We start from the raw sequence: 19,686 nt of genomic DNA on the forward strand, positions 1-19,686 counted from the left end.
CCTGCCACACAGCTGTTCCATGATAGTCACCTTCTCTTCACTTCTTGTTGATGGTCTTGTAGCCCATTTCACCTTTTTCAGGCCTACATTCTTGTCCCTGACATCCTTTGCCAGCTCTTTGGTCTTGCCCATGGTGGTGGAGTTGAATAGAAGAAACTGATTTTTGGTTGACATTCTTTCTCTCTCCATTAAACTACCACCAAATAGGCTGCTCACTTTCAAAGAAATAAACAAATTTACAAATTCAGCAGGGGATCAAATAATTATTTCCCCCTTGTAGCTGTTTTTGCATGTGCTCACATAAAAACGAGGAAAAAAGAATGCCATATAACTGAGAGTTTGAAAACTTTTGCAGTGGGTTAAGTTTGTTGCGCTGTATAGGTCAGAGATTACTGCTGGCTGTGGAGCAAGCACCAGTCTGGAAAGAAGTCTGTGCTCAGACCTTTCTTTGAATCCAAAATGTTTTGCTGAAATTTCTCACATTTCACCTTGACTCAATTTCTCTTTGTGTTTAACAATCTCTTCTTCTCTATCTTCGTCTGTCTGTTTCTCTGCAGCCTTTGTGTTGAGCTGTCTTTTCCCCCAGCGACCTCTCTATGGTGATGTATCAGTGAGCAGTCTCCACTCTGGAGGGCAGGCTTTCTTCTCCTGTCTGACGGGCTACCAGCTGCAAGGTCCCCCTGTGTTGACCTGCCACAATTCTAGCACACCCTACTGGAATGGCAAGGAACCACATTGCCTAGGTAATGTCTCCACAGGCAAAGATCTCTCTCTGTCCACTATCAAAGACGGGAATTACATTTAACCTAAAAGAAAAAATATATATGTATTTTTTTTTACTTTATTAGCAATTACTGTTATTTATTTAGACCATTTTAGCATGTTGTGTGTTAGAATTGTTTAAGCCACATAAAATATTTTCATAGAAATAAATGCATTTGTTAAACAACTACCTTTATTAATTTATTAACTATAGTTATCAGTATGGTTAGCATTACCATCATTCTAATTATCATTACTAATACTAGCATTAGCAATACTAGCACTACTGGATGATAAATGTTGCCGATCAGTCTGTGTGTGTGTGTGTGTGTGTGTGTGTGTGTGTGTGTGTGTGTGTGTGTGTGCGTGTGTGTGCGTGTGTGTGTGTGTGTGTGTGTGTGTGTGTGTGTGTGTGTGTTGGAGCATAAAGCGGATGTACTGAGGTGATTACTGAAGGCTGGGCAGGGTGCCACTGGGTTTACTGTTGCTGCTCTGCTTTAATTGAGCTTTGTCTGCATGAGCAACCTTGACCCTATCAGCTGGGGAACAACGTGCACCACACACACACACACACACACACACACACACACACACACACACACACACACACACACACACACACACACACACACACACACACCTTCTCTTATCATTTTCTCTTCAATTTGAAATCAAAGGTGACAAATGATAAATCTGCATCATCCTCAATCTGTCAAATTGGAGTATTCAGTAGTTATGTGGACATTTTAAAGGCTTAATTACAACTTGCACACTGACAAAAGCTATTTTCTCACCTACATGCAGTGGTATTGAGCCGTGTCTACACTGTCGACAGCTTTCTTTCCTGGTAGAACACAGTTCCACTGAAAGTGTCTAACATGCAGCTCTGTGAATTACTCTGACGACAGGGACTTTATTTCTGTAAAAACATAGACTTTTCACACACAAACACACACACAGACACACACACACACACACACACACTCTCTCCCATTGTAAGGGGTTACAGGCAGAAACTACAGGGCTGGTGACAGTGAGGGCACAGAGTTACTGTCGTCAGGAAACATTTTGAAATTAAAAATATTTTTAGACTGTGATTGACATATGTAAATGTTTTTGAAAGGTACATTTGTCTTAAAGGCAGTGAGAACAAAGCCTCTATTGGCATATATCATAGTCAATTCTGAATCAGCACCCTGAACTCACACACGCACCCAGTCTAACTGTGTAATACCCACATCTCCGTGCAATATTTATATTATTCATACTGAACAATACCTATCACTCCTATAATGTGCAATATTCATTCACCAAAGTGCAATACTCACCCATCTGTATATACTTATCTATTTATTAAATTTTTTATACATTCTATTTTATTTTACATTTTAAGAAAGTGTGACTTTCTACAGCATGGCACTGAATGGGAGTGCCCCTCCAATCTTATTGTACATAATAACAAAAGTAGACATTCTAAACCAGGGGTGGGCAACTCCAGGCCTCGAGGGCCGGTGTCCTGCAGGTTTTAGATGTGTCCCTGATCCAACACACCTGATTCAAATGGCTGAATTACCTCATCAGTATGCAGTCAAGTTCTCCAGAGTCCTGCTAATGACTTTTATATGTGATTCAGGTGTGTTGGATCAGGAACACATCTAAAACCTGCAGGACACCGGCCCTCGAGGCCAGGAGTTGCCCACCCCTGTTCTAAACTCTGATTTTCCACTGGTGCTTATTAGATTTTATTCTTTTTTTTTTTTTTTTTTGCATAATTTTGATCTGCTATTGATGCCATTCACTTTTATTACATTTCTTGTGCAGTGTACAAGTGTATTTATACAACTGTATTTTTGATGAATTGCTTCTGATTTACTTTTTGTTTCTCTTTTTTCTGTTGTTAGCAAAAAAACAAAATACTTTACTTCCTTCAGATATTCACGTTATATTTCTGCAGCTGAAATGCCATAATATAATACAACAGTACTACAGTAGCTACTTGATAATGTCAAATATTATCAGGAAGTGCTGACTTTTACTGGAAGATCTGTAACAGCACTTGAGACAGCAGAGAAGCAGTGGTATGATACTGAAGATGATTATCAAACTACCTGGTAGAAGGATCACATTTACAGTAGATAAGTTTAAAATGTTTGAAAATAAAGGGAAATATTAATATCTTTTGCTATATTAAATCTTGATGTATGATTGGTGTCATGAAAGAAGCTAAAAGCAGCCTTGTCCTCTTTAGCCTGTTTCTTGTCTATCTTCACTATCATCAGTTTCAGTTCTGTCAAATTAGGTAAGGAAAGATGAGATGATGTCAGTACCAGTAAAAGTGGCTGAGATCCACTGTATAATATGAACAGTTTAATTTGATGCTCAGTTTCAATCCTCCTCTTTTTTCAGCTGCCTGTGGAGGTTTGATTAGGAACATCACAGTTGGTCGGATTGTCTCTCCTGGTTTTCCAAGTAACTACAGCAACAACCTGACCTGCCACTGGCTACTGGAGGCCCCAGAGGGACAGAGACTCCACATCCACTTTGAGAAGGTAGCGCTGGCGGAGGATGATGATAGGTAAGCTATGAGGATAACTGGGCATTTTTGGTCAATTTATGAAGTTTGATGAAATAAATATTTTATGAATACACACCAAAAAATGTATGCCTTGTATTATGCTTTGTAAAATTAAATTAAATTTAGATTATTTCAAAAGCAATTCTTTATCTAAAGCAACTGGGTGCACAATTTTCTGTCTATTTGATCCCCAAGCAAAACATGACTTAGTACTAGAAATCCTTGTTGGGAAGCACAGTTGGGAAGATGTTTCTTGTAGTTTTTCACCAGGTTGCACACATTGTAGGAGGAATTTTGACCCACTCCTCTTTACAGAAACTCAGTAAATTCTTGGCTGCCACTTGGCAACTTGCAGTTTCAGCTCCCTTCACAGATTTTCTATGGGCTTGAGGTCTGGAGAGTGGCTAGGCCACTCCATGACCTTACTGGGCTTCTTCTTTAGCTACTCCTTTGTTGCCTTGGGAGTATGTTTTGGGTCACTGTAATGCCAGAAGACCATTCCCAACCTATCTTTGGTGTTTTGGCAAAGGGAAGGAGGTTCTCGTCCAAGAATTTATGGTTCACAGCGCTGTCCATTGGCCCCTCAATGCACTGAAGTCGTCCTGTACCCTTGGCAGAAAAACGGCCCTGAAGTATTCTTTCATGCTTGACTGTGGGGACAGTGTTCTTGGGTCATACTCTGCATTTCTCTTTTCTCAAACACGGTAGGGGGAGCTGATGCCAAAGAGCTTGATTTTGGCCTGTTCCAAGCACAGCACTTCTCTGAATCATTTAGATGTTCACTGGGAAACTTGTGCCTTCTTGAGCAGGAGGACCTTGCTACTGCAAGATTTCGATCCGTTACGGCACAGTTTGTAACCAATGGTGTTCTTTGTGAGTGTGGTCCTAACTGCCTTCTCATGATCATCCTCATCCCATGACGCAAGATCTTGCATGGAGTTTCAGACTGAGGGCAATTGTTAGTCATTTGATATTTCTTGCATTCAGACAACTCTTATGGAAAAAAGACCAAGGGAACAGTTTACCCTGCCTATGATCGAGTTACCATGGCCAGACCCTGGAGCCAGGCCTGGGGAGAGTGCTCGAGGGAGAGCAGCTGGAGCCTGGGCTTTAGCCCATGTGGCGCGACCAGGTGCAGCCCAAAGAGAAGACATGAGCCCACCCACCAGTGTGCTCACCGCCTGTAAGAGGTGTCATAGGGGTTGGGTGCAACGTATGTCAGGCGGAGGTCCTGGCGGACTGATCCCCGATTGCTAAGGCTGGCTATTGGGACATGGAAGGTCATCACTCTGGTGGGGAAGGAGTTTGAGCTAGTGTGTGAGACTGAGAGATACCTACTAGATATAGTCAGGCTCACCTCAACGTACAGCCTGGGCTCTGGAACCAATGGAGAGGGGCTGGACTCTGGTCCAGTCTGGAGGCAGCAGGCTGGGGTGGTTATCCTTGTTACTCTGTCATCCTACTGGGAGACTTCAGCTCTCACATGGGAAACAACAGTGAGACCTGGTGTGATTGGGAGGAATGGTGCCTGCCTGATCTGAAACCAAGTGGTGTTCTGTTATTTGACTTCTGTCCAAACCACAGTTTGTCCATAACAAACACCGTGTTTGAAAAATAAGGCTGCCCACATGGCACCAGGACACCCTAGGTCGCATAATTGTTTTTATAATTGTTTCATCAGATCTGCAGCCGTATGTTCTGGACATTCAGCTGAAGAGAGAAGCTGAGCTATCAACTGACCACCACTTTGTGGTGAGTTGAATCGAGGGAGGGGGAGGATGCTGGACAGACCTGGCACACCTAAACGTCTAGTGAGGGTGCTCTGGGAATGCCTGGCAGAGGCCCCAGTCTGCGAAAGCTTCAACGCAATTCCAAGGAAGGGTGAAGACAATGAGTCAGAATGGACCGTGTTCTGCACCTCCATTGTTGAGGCTGCTGCATAGAGTCGTGACTGCATGAGTAATGGCAGGCCAATTGGCACATGGCTCGGGTGGTGGCTGAAGCAAAATCTTAGATGTGGGAGCAGTTCGGTGAGGCCACGGAAAAAGACTTTAGGACTACCTCGAAGCGATTCTGGCAAATTGTCAGGTAACTCACGAGAGGAAAGCAGTGCTCTACTCATGCAGTGTATAGTGCAGGTGGAGCACTGCTGACTTCAAATGATGATATAGTTGTATGATGGAAGGAATACTTCAAGGACCCCCTTTATCCCACTGACACACCTTCTGTAGTGGAAGTAGAATCTGAGGACAAGGAGGATGACTCGCCCATCACTGATGGCAAGGTGACTGCGGTAGTTAAACAACTGGTGGCAGGGCCCCCAGGGTGGATGAGATGTGTTCTGAATTCCTGAAGGCTCTGGATGCTGTAGGGCTGTCTTGGTTGACACGCCTCTGCAATGTCAGGTGGAGATCTGGGCCGGTGCCACTGGATTGGCAGACTGGAATAGTAGTTCTCATCTTCAAGAAGGGGGACCGGAGGCTGTGCTCCCAACTATTGGGGAATCACACTCTTCAGCCTCCTCAGTAAGGTCTATGCCAGTGTGCTGGAAAGGAGAGTTCATCTGTTAGTCAAACCTTGCATTCAAAGGAACAATGCAGTTTTTGGACTCATTTCTGGAGAGTGTTGGACTCCGTCAGTGCTGCTCGTTGGCACAGATTTCTAGGCATAGTGAAGTGGCAGAAGGCTTCTGCCTTGGCAGCCTCAGAATTTCATTTCTGCTTTTTTGCAGGTGAGGTGTTTTTTTATTTTCTTTTTAATTTCAACAGGGTGGTGGCCTTCAGCTTAGACTGGAATGATTTTCAGCCAAGTGTGATGTGGCAGATATGAGAATAAGCTTCTCTAAGTTTGAGGGTATGGTCCTCAGTCGGAAAATGATGGAGTGCCCACTCTGGACGAGTTGCTGCCCTAAGTGGAGAAGTTTAAATATCTCAGGGTCTTGTTGACAAGTGAGTGGAGAAGGGAGCATGAGATTGACAGACGAATTGAGGTTGCAGCTGCAGTGATGTGGATGCTGCATCGGTCTGTTGTGCTAAAGAGAGAGCTGAGCATAAAAGTGAAGCTGTCTACATCCCTACCCTTGTCTATGGTCACAAGCTTTGGGTAGTGACTGAAAGAACAAGATCACGGACACAAGCGACAGAAATTAGCTTCCTCCGAAGGGTGGCTGGCCTCTCTTTTAAAGATAGCGTGAAGCATGCAGTCATTCAAGAGGGATTCAGAGTTCTCAAATAATCACACCAATAGTTGTCACCTTCTTACCAAGCTTCTTGCTGATGATCTTGTAGCTGATTCCAGCCTTGTGCAGGTCTACAATCTTGTCCCTGAAGTCCTTTGATAGCTCAAAAGTTGTGAGAGGCTGGAATCAAATACATTTATTCTGTGGACAGGTGTGTTTTATACATATAATAAGCTGAGGTCAGTTGTATCTGAAATTCATTGATTTATTGATTGTAATCTGTGTGCCACGTGTGGAGACAGTATTCTGACTGGGTTGCAGAGGATCAAATACTTATTTCACTCAAACACATGCAAATCAATTTATTACTTTTGTGTAATGTGGCTTTTTTGTAGGTTTTTTGGTTGATATATTGTGTCTCCCCATTAAAATGAAACAACCATATAATTACAAATTGTTCATTCCTTTGTAAGTGAGTGAACTTACAAATTCAGCAGGAGATCAAATAATTGCACATGCACACACAATGTATTTTTGTTTTTACAAAAAAGTCCATATGGAAGCTTTAAAACACAGAACTGCTGTGCAGTAAAAAACTGTTTTAGAATGTCTTTTCCACTTGGTTTTTGCCCTTTTTTTCAACAAGTTTAATCCCATACTTAACAATATACACTATGTTACCAAAAGTATTCACTCACCCATCTGAATCATTGAACTTAGGTGTTCCAATTACTTCCATGACCACAGGTGTACAAAAATCAAGCACCTAGGCATGCAGACTGCTTCTACAAACATTTGTGAAAGAATGGGTCGCTCTCAGTAGCTCAGTGAATTCTAGCGTACCATGATAGGACCACTACCACCTGTGTAACTGGACTTGTTGCACAGGGGGTAGTCCAGTATAATAAAGTAGAAGCAATTGGGAATGACAGCAACCCAACCACAAAATGGTACAGAGATAAAATGACAAAGCAGGGTCAGCAGACACCGAGGAACATAGTGCACAGAGGTTGCCATCTTTCTGTAGAGTCAATCACTACAGACCTCTAAACTTCATGTGGCCTTCAGATTAGCTCAGAAATAGTGCATAGAGAGCTTCACGGAATGGGCTTCCCTGTCCGAGCAGCTGCATCCAAGCTTTCCATCACCAATCACAATGCAAAGCATCGGATGCAGTAGTGTAAAGTATGCCACTACAGGACTCTAGAGCAGTGGAGACGTGTTCTCTGTAGTGCTGAATCACGTTTCTCAATCTGGCAATTCAATAGATGAGTCTGGGTGTTTTTGGAAAGCCTTCCCAGAAGAGTTGAAGCTGTTATAGCTGCAAAGGGTCGACATCATAGTAAACTCAATGGATTAAGAGTGGGATATCACTCAAGTTCATATGCGTGGCAAAAGAGGGAATACTTTCATCAATATAGTGTATTTAGCACCAGCTGTTGTTATCACGAATACTTTGGGTACCTTCACAAAGCAGTACATATTTCAACCAAGAGCCTTCGAAAAACAACCACAGACTGATCTGTTGGCCACTGAGCAACTCCACTAAAGGGTAACAAGTTTTGTTAATGAGGGAGGGCCAAGTACTGACCTTTCTTTTTATGCCACCTGGAATTAACTGAGGTTATCTCCTGCAAAAAGTAACAGCTGGGGCTCTGTAGTGTTTGAAAGCTTAGAAGCTTTAGAGATGGGTCTTTGTACATTTGTGATTCGGTGAGTACCAGCTGTTTTTATCTGTCTCACAGTCACTTTTGAAAACAACCTGTTTGTTTTAGGTCTGTTTTGCTCCTGTAGCTTGACTGTCAGTTACCCAGAAAAACACTGGCTTGTGCCAATGGGCTACAAAGGTCAATGTAATCAACAGTTTGTGAATGTGCAGAAGGAGTATGTTTCTAGCTATTGTTTTGATTTTGGAGCTTGATGTAATTGTGCATTGGCAGTGATACTGGTCTATTTCCTTTCTATTTTGTTTTGCTAGGCATTTGTTTATCAGTGAAAAACACCTGTGGGGAGGTCACAGTCAAGAGTTAAAGTTGAATGAGTTAGTAGAAGGACATGCCTAAAGAAAAAAGTAAAAAAATGCTGTGGAGTTTAAAATTTAAGCTCAGAATTTAAGCCAAAGTGTGCTATTGGTTCACTAGTAAAGACTAAGTGACTGGAGATTATCGGAGCATTTTGCAGATAAAGAGTCCTAATTTACTACTGGAGATGGTGGACACCAAATAAAGAGCTAAAAGAGAGTGAAATTCAAATCAGATTCATTAAATACACACACCTATCAATACTGAAGTGATTGTGTGTGGGGGGGTGCAACTACACTGATCTATTATCACTTTAAAACTTGCTTTTGCTGATATAAACAGATTTTATTAACAAGCAGCCAAATTAAATACAAAGGCTGTGGACATTTCTTAATGGTTTTAAAGCTTACAGCATGAGAAGAATGTAATTCTTTCTTTTCAGACATTAAAATAGTCTATAGTGATGATGTAAAAATGCTAGACAATATGAGCTATTTGCAGGCCCATGTAACCGTCTCATGGCTCATGCCCTGTTAACTATGATGTATTACCTTCCTCTTTAACTGTGCACAGTCCTTAACTTATGCTCAATCATAAGGCCTCTTATCTTTGTACTTTCTGCTTCGTCCCTGTAAGAACATTATTTCTGAAGACTCCACAGAGTAACAACAAGATGTCAGTGCAGCGCATACCGGTGACAGCCGAGTATCATTTTAGCAGCATGGGGCTCTCATTAAGGGTGAGTGAATGGAAGAACCACAGGGGAGAAATTAGCTGAATAATCCATTCTGTCCCCCAGCCAGTAGCAGCTACAGGCTGCCCTTATACTGCTGCTGCAGATGGAGGCCTCGCAGATATGAACAGACATCTGGACAACTCTAAAAGCAAAAGGAAAAGATCTGGGTGAAGTGATGATTCAGAAAGGTTATATAATTGGCAAGAGTGTAAAAAGTATTAGTGTAATGTACAAAGGTTTGTTGGCTTTTCAAAGTTCAGAATTTCTTGTGAAACATGATGAATGGACTGATACTTACATAGAACCATTCTACTCAATTTGGGCAAAAGCACTTTCTGCTACAAGTTGCATTCACCCAATCACACACATTCATACAGCATTTTTTTTTTTAAATCTAATATTCTCACGAACACACACATCACAGACCACTTGGGGTTCAGTATCTTGACCAGGGGTGCTTTAAAACATAGACTGGAGCAGCCAGGAATTGAACCACCAACCTTCTCATTAGTTGACCCCCTGCTATTCTGTTAATTTTGTACATATCTCTTCAGTGATGCTGGTAATGTAATGTTCTAAGCTTGATCAGACAAACATCACTAAATAACACCAAAATCATCAGCAACTGTTTGGTGGCTTACTGGCGCCACCAACAGGTGCACCACTTATTACTCCCCATCAAACCAAGAGAAAACATATTTAATCATTGACTGAGACTTGGTGGGGTGGTGGTGCATGAGCGTAGGGGAAATCCATTACATTTCTTGTCTACAAAGTAGGGTATTGGCCTTGGCAGGAAATCGAGCGCTCCAAGTAACCTACTAGTTTATTTAAGTAGCTGTGTGTTCTCATTTTTTCTAAATAAACCAAGAGGAAATTTCTCATTTTGATTATGTCATTCTGCGTCATGGCTACTACAGGACACAAGCCTGCATATGCAGACATGGACAAACTTGTTGACACCCTTCAGTTAAAGACAGAAAAACCCACACTGGTCACTGAAATAACTGAAAACTGACAAAAGTAATAATAAATAAAAAAATTAATAAAAATTAACTCGTGAAAATCAGACATGGCTTTTGATTTATTTTAAAAAACAAACTAATGAAACTGGCCTGGACAAAAATGATGGTACCCCTGGAAAAGACAGAAAATAAGTTGACCACAGGGACGTGTTAAACTGAGGTGTGTCCTGTAATTAGGATCACAGGTGTCTTCTAACTTGTAATCAGTCAGTCTGTCTATTTAAAGGGTGAAAAATCGTCAGTGTGCTGTTTGATATCATGGTGTGTACCACACTGAACATGGACCACAGAAAGCTCAGAGCTGTCTCAGCAGATGAGAAAAACAGTTATTGACAAGCATGTTACAGATAAAGGCTACAAGACCATTTCCAAGCAGCTTGATGTTCCTTTGACTGCAGCTTATATTAAGAAGCTTAAGGTCCAGTGGACTGTAGCCAACCTCCCTGGATGTGGAAAACTTATGATAAATTAAAGAGATGTATAATATGAAGCCCAGAGCCCAGAACAACTTCCAAAGAGATTAGAGGTGAACTCCAAGGTCAAGGTACATCAGTGTCAGACTGTGGCCATCCGTCACAGTTTGAGTGGACTTAATGGAAGATGACCATGGAGGACGCCACTGTTGAACGCAAATCATAAAAACACAAGACTGGAATTTGCCAAAATGCATACTGACAAGCCACAAAGCTTTTGGGAGAATGTCCTTTGGATAGATGAGACAAAACTGGGGCTTTTTTTGGCAAATCATATCAGCTCTGTGTTCACAGACACAAACATGAAGCATGTGCAGGTACAATGAACTTTTAAGACCATCCATTTATTCTGGGGAACATTTATTTTTCATTCACCTCTTTTTACTCTGTTCACAACCCACTCTGCATTTAATCACCAGTTATTATTAATCTCTGGCTCTCCTCCACAGCATGTCTTTTGTCCTGTCTCTCTCCCCTCAGCCCCACCCGTTCACAGCAGATGACTGCCCCTCCCTGAGCCTGGTTCTGCTGGAGGTTTCTTCCTGTTAAAAGGGAGTTTTTCCTTCCCACTGTCACCAAGTGCTGCTCATAGGGGTTTGCTTTGACTGTTGGGTTTCCTCTGTAATCATTGTATGGTCTTTACCTTACAATATAAAGCGCCTTGAGGTGACTGTTTTATTGTAATTTGGCGCTAAATAAATAAAATTGAATTGGATTGAATTGAATTGCATGAAAAGCTACATAAACAAAGAGTCAACATGCACCCTTAATGTTCTATTTAACAGAATACAAATGTTTAATCTGCTGATTTACTTACAATAAATCAAGATCAGTTATATGGAAGGTAAGAAAAATGTAACTAATGCATTAACACTCAAAAGGTTGCATTCATTACATGATCTGTAAGTAATGATGTGAAAGAGTAGCTACTCCTTTTAGACTTATCCCTGCTCTAGAGAATATAAGGGAGTATCATCAGATCTTTAAAGCAATATTCAATAATTGTACTAATGGGGTGCTTGTATTCCAAGGTGTTTTACACAGGTATTTGTTGCATTTGTGTTCATTGCACAAAATGGTTTGAACCCATAAATGGAGGAAACAAGACTGTTCACCACTTCAGAGAAACATATTTTTAAGACTGCCCTTCCTGGGACTGAACATCTTTTGCCCATTAGGCAACCTGGTGGTTGTCTGCATTGATGTGCAGAGGATGGACATCAAGTCTGACGGCTTAAATAGACTGTCCAACTGCAGTGTGTGCATGTGCCTGATACCTTCATACAGTAATGTAGTCGTTAATGGCTGACTGGTGTAGTGGTTATCACTGTCGCCTCACAGCAAGAAGGATCTGGTATTGAATCCACTGGCAACCTCCCACAGTCCAGTGGTGTCCATGGGTTCTACACTTCAGCCAGTCACTGATTCCAAATAATTTTCAAAAAAGTATTAAAAACAGTTTTTATATTTCAAATTATATTATCCATCCATTCTCTTCTGCTTATCCTTTTCAGGGTCCGGGAGGGTGGGCTGGAGCCTATCCCAGCTGAAATAGGGCGAGAGGCAGGGTACACCCTGTACAGGTCGCCAGCCTGTCGCAGGCCTAACACAGAGAGACACACAACCATTCACACTCACATTCACACCTATAGGCAATTTAGAGTAGCCAATTAACCTAACCCCAGTAAGTGCATGTCTTTAGACTGTGGGAGGAAACCCACACAGACACGGGGAGAACATGCAAACTCCACACAGCGAGAGGCCCGGGCCAAGGTGGAATCAAACCCAGGCCTTCTAGATGTTATTCCAGCTGTGAGGCAGCAGTGCTAACCACCACACCACCATGCTGCCCTCAAATTATATCAGTTTGTCAAATTACTTTTGAGAAAATGGCTGAAATTCTTCAGCATTCAATCCTATACTGTTGTTAAATAGGAGCCCCTGTGAATTAAAATTTGCTCATTGTTTTCCAGGCTGCTGATCAAGAATGGCAACAGCATAAATGCACCTACTCTGTATGATTCCTATGAGGTGGAGTATTTGCCTAACGAAGGGCTCCTCAGCACATCTAGGCATCTCTTCATTGAGCTCACTACAGATGCCACAGGAACGTCCACAGGCATAGCCATCAGGTACCAAGGTAAGAATTATGGATAACTCATGTGGTGACATGGTACAGTATTTGTCATGCTGGGGTCATGTGAGCTCCTACTTGATGTCACAAATTGCAAAGATAAATGTGGTGAAAAACGTGGCAACAAATCCCATTTGAAAGCATTCATTTTTAAAACTTTATATAAAGAAGGCTGCATGCTCACTAGGTAAATCACAACTACCACAGCAGCCCAGTCTTTCTGGCTGATAATACGTGAGAATTCATTTTAAAGATGTAAAAACAACCTTCAACAAAATACACTGTGTGGCTAGAGTGAATTGCTGCTGAATGAAGGTCAGTAGTGACAGTGACAATGAAATTTAGCCAATCAAGGCTAACACTGCTGCCAAAAGAAGTGCTGCATGCTCTGTATGTAAGCAGTGAAAAGCTCCTTTTAAATGTTGAAAAGAACAGTGGCTGGTGGGAAAAAGTGGTTTTAACTGCTCGCAACGTGAAAGTGTAGCAATGAAGGACTCCTTGTCTTGTCTAATGAACTGGAAAAGTTCATGCAGACTTCACAGAAGATTCAGTTCCTCTACTATATTAAATGTCTATTTGGGTGGCTGAAGCTCAGGAGGAAGAGCAGGTCAAATCAGATGGTTGGTGCTTTGATTCCTGGCTGCTCCAGTCCGCATGCCAAAATATCCTTGGGTAAAATACTGAACTCCAAATTGCTCTCTGATGCATCCATTGGTGTGTGAATGTTAGACAGAAAGCGCTACAAGTGCTTGTGTGAATAGGTGAGTAAGGCCTGTTGTATAAAGTCCTTTGAGTGCTTGAGTAGAAAAGCACTCTGTAAGAACCAGTCCATTAACCATTTATACACCATTCAGATATGGCCATAGCCTTCATGGCTACGAGCCTTTTAGATAACCTGCTCTACCACCTGAGTCACAGCTGCTCCAGTGTTTGATATCCTTGGCAAATGATTTCAGTATTTAAAATAAACCTGTTCACACTCTGACAGGCTATTCAACTTATGTAAGAGAACAATGGAAACAGTAGCAGTATAATAATAGGCTTCTCCAAGTTTGCATTATACACAAAATCCAATTTCCACATCTCAATACATAAAATATATTTACAATCCATATTAGTGCAGCCAGTGGGGGCTTTCCCATCAGTTGTTCTAGAGACCTGGTAGAACTGAACCATTTGAAACCAAATAAGCTTCAGTAACTTCAAAGTTTGATATGAAGTGGAACATCATCATCTTTTGTATTTCCCATCTGTATATTTGATAGATAGATAGATAGATAGATAGATAGATAGATAGATAGATAGATAGATAGATAGATAGATAGATAGATAGATAGATAGATAGATAGATAGATAGATAGATAGATAGAGTTTACATTTAAAATGTGATCTTTATCCGTGGCTGTGCTAGACTGAATAGTGCATCAGAAGACAGTATTTTGCATCTTGAACATTCTGCTTTATCTAATGTTTTCCTTCCTGTACTTCACCTGAAACAAGAGACCTTGAAATAAATCTGGTAACCTGAAGAGCTGCAATATGATTTTAAGAAAATCACATTTTTTTAGAAAATGCAAAATATAAAATTACAAAAGTAATTTTAAAAATGCATGAATGTAAGGACTATAAATGAAGATTCTAACTCACTCCTACCAATAACTTTGTAGAAAGACACTTTATTGATTCCAAAGGAAATGAGGGAACTTACATCTTCCCCCTGCAGCTTTTGCAGCCGGTCACTGCTACGAGCCCTTTGTGAAGTATGGGAACATGACCAGCAGTGACAACACCTGGGCAGTAGGAGCTGTGGTGGAGTTTGCCTGTGACCCTGGGTATACTCTGGAACAGGGATCTGTCACCATTGAATGCATGGACCACAACAATCCACAGTGGAATGAGACGGAGCCTGCTTGTAGAGGTTTGTATGCCTAATTCACAGTGATTTACATCATTATTAATCATTATTTAACATGAGTAAAGTGCAAGTCAGTATCTTACTCCCTGGTAGCACTTGTGACTGTTGGTGTTTATGAAAGACAATTTGAATCTTTGAATGAAGACCTTCACTAAAAAGTTGCCACTATGTTTGTTCACTGCTGCTGCAGTTCCATATCTTTAATAAGCTTTCCTCTCATATTGTCTCTCCATCTCTGTCCTGTCTGAAAATACCTGCCAGATAAAAATCTGTAGATTTACAACTAAATGTGTACACACACACACACACACACACACACACACACACACACACACACACACACACACACACACACACACACACAGATATTTACAGATGCTTTCTTTTGATCAGATTTCTATTGACATTTGACATTATAGCCAACCTGTTTTTATTATACCCCCATATACATGATCATAATTCAGTAAAAGTTTTGCCGATCATCTCTATCTGTGGACATTTTGCATCACTACAAAGCAACGTTCAAGTGCTTCAAATCCTTTTGCATCTATTTATGTCTTTTTGCATGTCATGTTGATTCTTTTGTGGATCTGGGTGCTTATCTTTATGAATACTTTTGTAGGTGTTTTGAGTTGAGTTTTCTATCAACTATTATTTGTTCACTTCCAGTTCTTTTGTTTTTCTCATTTTTGACATCTTCACTGTCTTTGTATTACTCTCGCTTCTCATTGTAGTTATTTTTGTCTCTTTGTAATTGTTTAGTCTGTTTCCAGTTGTACATCTATTTCTGTTCACTTTGCATATATTTTTTATTGACTTTTGCCTATTTCATAGTTTTGTCCATTTTAAATTGCTTTCCCCTTGTTTTACCTTTCTTAACACTTAACTCTGCCCAGCAGGCTCTTTGGCCCTCGGGCCTAAACTGGACTTTTGTGTTCGTTCTGTTTCCATATTTAGTAAAATAAGCAATCAAAAGTCTTCACTGATGATTAAAATTCATAGAGATAAACTGATAAAATGTGTTTTTTTGTGTATGTGTGTGTGTGTGTGTGTGTGTGTATGCATGTGTGCGTGTATGTTTGTGTTCCAGCTGTGTGCAGTGGTGAGATCACAGACTCGGCTGGTGTGGTGCTCTCACCCAACTGGCCTGAAGCCTATGATAAAGGCCAGGACTGTATCTGGGGAATCCACGTGGAGGAGGACAAGAGGATCATGCTAGACATTAAAGTGTATGTATTCATCTTCAATATGTGCAGTAAAATCTGCCCCTTTGGCTTTTGGTGAGCATAAAAATCCCATTACTAAAGCCCCATTTGAATCTAATCATCACAAAGCTAGCTTCATCTCCTTTGCTGATACATACACCAGTCCCAGGCTTCAAACACATCCACAGAAGCAGTATGAAGATTACAAAGTGCTACCTCACCATGACTGGTAAAACACATTAAAAACACAGCACACAGCTAATGAACGAATGCTCAGCTTGTGAATGAGATGCGTAAGTGCCACACAGACAAAGGTTAATTAGGTGCAGTGGAGAAAACTAATTATATCAGGGATTTGTTTAGGAGCCCTCCCCCATCACCCCTGTTCTCACTCCATCCCCAACCCTGCACTCTTGTAATGGCTGCTGTGTGGAGTAGAGGGTGTAAGTGTACAGCATGAGAGTGTGTGTTTCCTGCGATTGTGGTGCCAAGGTGAAGACACAGAACAGCACACCCCACCTTGTCAGGGCCTGATAAGTCAGTCAGCCATAGAAAATCATTTGCCATTTGCAAGCAAATTAAGGGGGGCTCATTTGCATCGGATGCATCTTAAGTTCTCTCTCTCTCTCTCTCTGTGTGTGAACACCACCTGCGCTGGTGTTGTACTTTGAGAAACATTGATTAATGGCTTCTTCTGGTTTTTAAAAGGAAGTCTGCAAACATCAGTAATTATTGTTGATCTTTCCGCTGAGCAGGTGAGGCTGTAAAAGTCAAGCTTCCCTAGAAACAACAAAACTAAATATAGAAGTTAAAGAGGAGAAACATGCTGTTATGAGAAAATGTTTCACTTCTGTAGTTTGATGTTTCCACTTTCTGTAAGGGTGCCATGAAAAGTCTGTCTAAAAATGAGTAAAGGTATATACAAGACCACCACTGTCTGTTGTATAGATGTACAAAACAATTCTGTGACCTGCAGGAAGGAGGAATAAAGCTGATGATTAGTCCTTGAAGTCCCTAAAGCTGTGCTGAAGTCTCTTGTTCCTCAGGAAGACAGTGGCTCAAAGCTCGAACTGAAGAGGTCAGCCTATTTTTCTTGTCCTCTTTTCATCCAGAAAGAGACAGTCTGTTAAAACAAGAGACCTGTTGGCCTACAGAGTTCCACTGTCAAATGTTTATATTGTACAATATGTGATATCTTGGAACAGAAACTAATTTGGCTGTAGGTCAACCATCAGTGAGCTGATACTCATGTTTTTATTCATTCATTTATATTATTTTTTATTTTTTCATGCATTTGAAAAAAGTAAAAAATTCAGTGAAAATCTGTTCATCATTCTGTAGACTCAACCAGAGGTGGCATAAGTACACACATTCTTTACTTAAATCGAAATACAGATACTTGTATTAAAAAATCTTCTGGTAAAAGTTGAAGTACTGGTTCAACTTCTTTACTCAAGGACAAGTGAAAAAGTACAGACTCTGAAATGTACTCAAAGTAAGAAAGTAAAAGTAGCTCTTTGGAGGACGTTTCTTTCTATTTTTGTGCTAAATTAACCTAATAATAAAATAATATTACATGAGAATACAAATGTTATTCCAAACATTAAAAAAAAAAACCTGTGGTTTCTGTTTCCTGCATTGTCAACACAAAAATGAGTATAATCAGGGGAAAGAATCACAACTTTCTATTGGGAGCTCCCGTAGATTGTCTTTCTGTGCAGGCTGTGATCAGCTGATCAGCTGAGCTGTGTTGCTGCTCTGAGGTTTATTGCTCTTTGTGGATGGACTGAATTCAGCAAGATCTAACCCAGTATTTCATGAGCTCTTAGCTGATTACCATCCCCTACACTGACAGTATTTATACTGTCTTATACTGACAGTACACAGTTTGCATAAAGGTGGAATTCAGTTAATGAACCTAAGCATCATTAGCTTAAAGTCAAACTCATCTCTGCTACACTTGATGTAACCTGTAACTCTGACCATGAACACCACAGCTGTGTGTAAATTTGTTTTGTAGGATGTTTCACAAAATGAAAAAACAGAACTTCACATAATATATCTGATTTAAAAATGAGGACATTACCTGTACACTTTAAATTTCCAGTGTATCAGGTGTCACTGAGCAGTCCTTACCTTTAAATCTAACCTCCCTTCTTCCTCTCCTGTCCTCTTTCTTACATCTTTCTACATCTCTGAGTGAAGCTCTCGCTCACTCTGGGAAATACAGCAGCTGGACCTTCAGCTAGCAGACAAACTCCACACAAACAGTTTGTGTGTTTGCTGATATTTGTGATGAGCAATTAGAAACACTGCATTTGAAATTACCTGCCACATTTATGCTCGCTCTTCTTCAGTAGTGCGAGCTAGATGCTGAAGTACTGCAACAACACTTGGTCCGGCCTGAGTACAGCGCTTTAAATGATACATAAATTATATGTTTTTGTCTCTTTCATGTTTTTGTATGCGGTAAGTGCCACTGATGAAAGTTTCAGATCAGTTTTGAAGGCGCAGTGATGAGAAGTAAAAATATTCCCTCAGATGCTAAACCTAAAGTAACGAGCCGATTTTGAAAATGTAAGGAGTAGAAAGTACAGATATTTGTGTAAGAATGTAGTAAAAGTAAAACGTAGTCCGAAAAATAAGCACTCAAGTAAAGTACAGATACCTGAAAAATCTACTTACGTACAGTAACGAAATATTTGTACTTCGTTACTTCTCACCTCTGGATTCAGCCAATAAATAAGGGAGAAGCAGTCACTGAAGTTAAACATGAAAATACTGTTTATCATCAAAATTTCAAAGAAATTGTAGAAAAAAAAAACTGTAAAAATTGAAATGAAAAAGAATGTGTCTGAAGAATTTTGTAGAGCTGTGCACATTGAATACTCATACCAAATTTCAAAAGAATCAGGCTACAAATAAGGAAGGAGTAGGGATTAAAGGTAAGCATCAACGTACACTATTTCAAAGACGGACGGCTCAGTATCAGATGAACTCCGCTGACTGTTGTCTGTCATCGACAGCGGAGCTAAAAAGGAACGGACAATAAACTATTCCCTCTATGCCAGACTATCTGCTATCATTTGTAACATGTTTACAAAATAAACATGATGTTGTATTGAAGAAGAATTAAGATACATTTTTATTTGGCGTTTGTACACAAACACCGAGTCTAGGTACAGTCAAAGAAAATTATATTTATATACATATATCTACATACACACACACACAGACACACACACACACACACACACACACATATATATATACACACACACAGAATATTGCCAAAAGTATTCACTCACCCATCCCAATCATTGAGCTCAGGTGTTCCAATCACTTCCATGTCCACAGGTGTATAAATCAAGCACCTAGGCATGCAGACTGCTTCTACAAACATTTGTGAAAGAATGGGTCGCTCTCAGGAGCTCAGTGAATTCCAGTGTGGTACTGTGACAGGATGCCACCTGTGCAACAAGTCCAGTCGTGAAATGTCCTCAATACTAAATATTCCACAGTCAACTGTTAGTAGTATTATAACAAAGTGGAAGCGATTGGGAATGACAGCAACTCAAGCACAACACAGAGGGGTCGGATGCTGAGGTGCATAGTGCGCAGAAGAAGAACAACTTTTATCGTCACACGTGAAATTAAGTCTC

General features: G+C 40.7%; 1 protein-coding gene across 1 annotated transcript in view; it reads left to right on the top strand.

The window, feature by feature from the left end:
- sez6b (seizure related 6 homolog b) overlaps nt 1-19,686 on the top strand; it is a 298,710-nt gene that overhangs the window by 209,999 nt on the left and 69,025 nt on the right. The window contains exons 5-9 of the mRNA XM_030745381.1: nt 558-743; nt 3,169-3,337; nt 12,744-12,910; nt 14,628-14,822; nt 15,910-16,048. Coding sequence (XP_030601241.1) covers nt 558-743; nt 3,169-3,337; nt 12,744-12,910; nt 14,628-14,822; nt 15,910-16,048 — 856 coding nt within the window. The remainder of the gene's footprint in view (nt 1-557; nt 744-3,168; nt 3,338-12,743; nt 12,911-14,627; nt 14,823-15,909; nt 16,049-19,686) is intronic.

Source organism: Archocentrus centrarchus, chromosome 13, assembly GCF_007364275.1.
Source record: "Archocentrus centrarchus isolate MPI-CPG fArcCen1 chromosome 13, fArcCen1, whole genome shotgun sequence".
NCBI classification, from domain to species: Eukaryota; Metazoa; Chordata; class Actinopteri; order Cichliformes; family Cichlidae; genus Archocentrus; species Archocentrus centrarchus.